Consider the following 5,398-nt stretch of genomic DNA (forward strand, 5'->3'; position numbering starts at 1 on the left):
CCGTCTCCTTCGGCCGCGGCGTCGGGGAGGCCGCCAGGGGCAGGCTCTTCATCGACTGGCGCCGCCGCCCCGACGTCGTCCTCCCGCCCGGGCACCACCGAGGCTTTGCTCTCCCCTCTGTGCCCTTCTCGCCGTGGATGGCGCATCCGGCCGGACCCGGCGGCGCTGGCGGCAGGATGTTCCTCCAGGCGACTACGCCGGCGACCGTCTACGACTACGACGCCTACCAGCACCACCACCAGCGGCGACACATCGGGTACGACGGCTACGGGGCGGCACCCGGCAGGCAGGTGCTGTTCTACCAGCCGCAGCAGCACTACCACCACCAGCACCAGTCGCTGGTCCTGGAGTCGGTGCCGGTGCGCATGGTCGCCGCGCCAGAGCACCCGGAGGCGTCCGCGGTGGCGACGTCGGGGTCGAAGCGGGTGCGGCTCTTCGGGGTGAATCTCGAGTGCGCGGCGGACGCCGAGGAGGACTTCAGCGGGCCCGGGAGAACGGCGACAACGGCGCTGCAACTGCTGTCACCGGCCTCCTCCTCATCGTCGTCGTCCGGGAAAGCGAGGTGCTCTTTGAATCTTGACTTGTGAAGCGCTAAAGTGTGGGCGGTCGCACGATCCACTACTACCACCACTACTGCTACTCAGATTCTGACACAAACGGGGTCGCCGCCGGCCGTTCGCAAAGAAGAAATTAACCTGTCGATCGGAGAAGTAAACAAATGCGGCGGCGGCGGCGGCCGCCGGTGCATGCGTGGAGCATCTAGCCTCTTCGTAATCTCTTCCTTTGGTATATAGCTCATGATCCCTCCTTAATTATTAGCCAGTTCAGTGCAGTGTGAGAAGAAACACGAAAAGAACAATTTAAGCAGCAGCAGCAGCAACAACAAAAAATCTTTCTATCTTGATTGATGCATGGTTTCTTCTATTTGCTCTGATTTGCATTCCTTCCCCAATTTCCCCTCGTGTGCTTGATTATAATTAAGTTGTCTTAGCATGAACTCTCGTTCTTTTCATTTGGGGACTTAAACACAGGAAAATTATTGTAGGAAGAGAAAACTATATGTATATATCATGAGCCCATGACCGAGCCTAGGAGACATAGTGTGCTCCCCACATATGATAACAATTAATATGCACCGTTGTACAAATACAATACATGCAAGTATCTTGGAGGTGGGATGCAAAGCTTAATTAATAAATTAATTGTGCTGTAATTGTGCACATGGATTGTTCTTGTTTGCTGCTGCTCTAGTGTGGGCATATGCAGGTCAATTGGGCTCTCCTTCCAAAGCTAGCTAGCTGTAGGTGAGGAGAGGTTGCCTTTAAAATGTAGCTTAGCAGCAAGCAAGCCAGTATGCCAGCCAGCCTTGTAGCTTGCTTGCTAGGACAGACAGTCATGGCAGAGGCCTGGAGCTCAGACCCTAAATCCTTCTCCTACACATGCCTGCCTGCCTGCCTGCCTGCAATTACATACTACATTCATACACATGCATCTCTCCCTCTCTCTCTCTACGTATCTCTCTCTCTCCTCCGCTCATACTCTCTCTCTCCACAGTAGTACTATAGCACTGTTGCACTGCTTGATTTGGCTTGGGCATTTGTCCCATGTGCAATTCCTTCGTCCCTGCTGCTTCAGCTTCTGCTGCGGCTGCTGTTTCTTCTGCGGCAACACCACGGCATCTATGCCTTGTGCGTGAAATGTTCATCAGGCATAGTACACCATGCATGCCAGCGTACATAACTACATACGCAGGCAGAACTAAATGCCAAGATGTGTGTATGTATGTATATGTATGCATGCATGCCAACCAGCCAGCCTTTGAGCTGCTACCAAGAAGGTGTAGTAAAAAAGAAGAATTAAAGCTGCTCGTTAGTAAAAAGCTAGATGCTGCCGTAGATCCTTCCCTCCTGCAGTCCTCCTGGACCTCGGTTCTTCCCCAGAGAGAGATAGAGAGTGGGAGATCCATGTGGGTGCACTGCAAAACCGCAGAGAGCACATTGCAATATTGCATCAGATACAGGACGTAGGAGGCTATGCACAGCATTGCATGGCTCAATTAATTGGAAATACTACACTTGCACAGTTGCACCTATAGAGATCTGGATTCAGGTAGTACTACTGGGCAGTGATGAACCATCAGTAATCTCTGCATGTAGGAGTAACTTTGAGCCATGTGTCACCCATTATTAGGCCTTAATGCTGGGTATATACCCATCACTGCTGCCACAGCCCAACCCCAGGGCTAGCTGTTCCTGGGGTCCTGCCTGCAGGTAGATATAGATTTGGTGTTTTGGTAATTGATGATTCCTGTGATTAGTCCAGGCACCCATGCATATGCCTTGTCAGCGATTCAGTATGGAGTTAATGTAGCAGCTTTGTTGTTGCCTTTGCGTTTAAGATCGAGCATGCATTGCATTGATCTTCATATCCAAGTCTGTTTGCTGATATTTTTGAATTTTTGATTTCAAATTCTGGGATGGTACAGCTTACACATGTTTTTAGTTTTCTCTATTAGGGAGAGGCATCAATCCCCTGTCTTGTTTGGGTACACTTTTTATCTGACTCAGCCACTTTGGATTGGAAGGGATTTTATTTTTATTTTTTTGAATTGTTTGGATTGCTTATCACATAAGCCATGTGGATTGGAAGGGATTTTAGTTCTATGTTCTCTACCTATCCGGAGGATTTGTGTGAGACTATAATTTGTATGAAAATGGGTTCTCGATATAAAGGTGTATTATACTGTAGATAGAAAACCATATCTGTATGCATCAGGCAATGCAGAGGCCGAGGGGACAACCATTTTTTTTAAATGATGAAAAACCCAATAATTATGCTTGGTGTTCCTTGTTTTGAGACACCTTTTTGTACCCCTATTTAAAAATCAATAAACATACACAGCAGAGTACTTGGTGTTTAGCTAATTCATTACCCTTCATTTGTTCTTCAATATTGATCTGTGTATAGACTTTCTGTTAATGAGTGTATCCAGTGAACGCCTAGTTTGTTAGCAACTGATTAACTTGAATGTTAGTGCTAATGTAGTGCGATCGAGAAAATGTTTTGGCCGTGCATATGCGTAGAACTGGCCATTGAAGGAAAACAATGTATTGCATTGTCAGTAGAAGAGATCTGGGTTGAGAAACTTAATGGACACGAGATCTTATAGGACATACAATAAATATATTTCGAGTTAGGACAGAATATGGTTTCTTCCTTTATCTGATAAGATATATCTAGGGCTACATAGAGCTGGAATTCAAAGTATCCATCTAGTTACAAGTCCAGTAATCATCTTGTAGGATATACGAGTCAATGGATATGTTGGGCAATTTATATGATCTAGGACCAAACAAAAAATGCATTAATCTTTTTCATGATAAACACTCAACCCTACACAAGTTAAGTGTAGAAAGGTAATCTGATGTAATGCTTTCATATTTAATACAAACTGGTTATTGTTCCTATAGGTCTTGGACATGGATAAACAATCTTGAATTATCACAATTTAAAATCATGAACATTTTGACTGGAAATATAGTAGTTTGGTATTAATGTATGGATGTAGTATATCGATATACCGTATCTCTCCGTTAACCTGCACTATTAATTAATTCCTTTATCCTCGCCACTATATACATGCATGGCAAGTCTTCTCCTATTTCATGCTATTTATTATATCACTGTTGTGTATTGTTATGAATTAGTGAACTTGACTGACCACACTTGGCCTCAAGTTAATGCAACTCTGCATTTGGTTTTAAGATGATGAGCATTTCACGTGTATAGCTTCACTGATCTGATATAACTTTGTTGATGATGTTCTGCCTTTTTCACAATAAACTGGTCGCAGCCATTTGAATCTTGTTCCTCCGCATGTGTGGACTTTACTAATTTAAAGCCCGGCGCATCTTGTGCCTTCATTCTAGAAACATATAAACTGGATTGGATTATTTGCTCAAAAATAAAAATAAAATTAACTGGCGTATCTATAATCTTAGTACCAGTATAGCTAGCTAGCTTATGCCTATTCATTCATATGCCTCTGGAAGAAACGGCATTACTAGGCACGTAAAGTGATTAGGTTAGAAAAAATATAGCATTTGGTACATACTTCATGATCAGCATGCATGGTTGGCCTGGGGTAGTACATACTACATATATCTTCATACGTGTATTATTCTATTTTTTTTTCAAAACTATGCATGCAGCTTTTTTCTCTTTGGAATTTTATGCATGATCTTTAATTACCTTGTGATCCTTGGAGTACATATGTAGTTTCCAAATACATACCCGTTTGATAGTATCAGAGTTCAGGAGCCAATTATCTCCTTCCACCAGATTTTCCATGATGTCTGGAATATGAAGTGTGAACAAGTGTAGAACGCATATGTACAGGTCGACACAACGACTTGTTAGTATATGCACGTTTTTATCGCAAAAAGAAATTATATTCACGTTTTGAAGTCTGAATATGTTAATATTTTCCTGATCACAAATGTTAGTCAAGACTAATTTTGATCCCAAATTGATTTATCTTGCAAAGCTTTATGAGCATCTATTGCAAATATAGGTTTAGAAATGTTCTCCACGTTCTGTAGAGTTGGCAACTCATAGTGTTATCTCTAGCACTTCATGATTGCATTGCATCCATCTACAAATCTAAGGTGGTTATGAGTAAAAACAAGAAGCAAGCTAAAGGGGTAGCATCCAATAAAAAGGAGAAAAATTTCTTCCGTATCACACAGTATTGGTTTCCCAAGAGGTTCACGGATATCCACATCTCTTTGGGGATAATGAATCAGCAAAGAATCGTAATAAAAAATTATAATTTCATTAATCAGCACTATTGCAAATTCACAAAGCCAGTGAGTAAGGATGCAAAATCCAAGAAAAGATATTTTAAACTTTCTTTGAAGCTAACTCAAACAAGTGGATTATGCAAACTTACACGATGTATATACTCTGACATAATTCTCAGGTGTATACTTAAGGATGTGTTATTAGGTGGGGGTGGATAAAATCCCAACTAAGGGTATAGAATGTGCACCATCCATATATTATAGCATGACGCTAGAGCAAATGTTGGGCAGAAAAGCACTAAAAAGAGTGGAGGTTGCCCACAACACGGACACTGGATGCCCTATGAGTAAAATGTACACCCAACTAGCTTAGAGGAGCTCTCTATATGGACAATATCAGTGGTGAATCGTGGGGCAATAGGCAGAGGAAGAAGAAAACTTGGAGGTACCAGAGATCGGAAACATGATCAACATGCAGAGCATGGTACAATGAAATCTTGTGACCGGAGATGAAATCAAGGAGAACACAAATGCGGGTGAGGAAGAGGGGGCAGCGAACACGGGCAGGGGAGCATGGGACCGAAGATGGCGGTCAT

At 43.4% G+C, this 5,398-nt stretch overlaps 1 protein-coding gene across 1 annotated transcript; it reads left to right on the forward strand.

Annotated features, from left to right (window-relative positions):
• Positions 1–5: 5 nt before the first annotated feature.
• On the forward strand, positions 6–2,903 carry LOC123176425 (B3 domain-containing protein Os03g0120900-like; the record flags this gene model as incomplete). Its single annotated transcript, XM_044590628.1, has 1 exon — positions 6–2,903. A coding segment is annotated over one exon (582 nt), but the record flags the coding sequence as incomplete, so codon positions are not given.
• Positions 2,904–5,398: the final 2,495 nt, after the last annotated feature.

The sequence above is a fragment of the Triticum aestivum genome, unplaced genomic scaffold, assembly GCF_018294505.1.
Source record: "Triticum aestivum cultivar Chinese Spring unplaced genomic scaffold, IWGSC CS RefSeq v2.1 scaffold282243, whole genome shotgun sequence".
Classification (NCBI taxonomy): Eukaryota; Viridiplantae; Streptophyta; class Magnoliopsida; order Poales; family Poaceae; genus Triticum; species Triticum aestivum.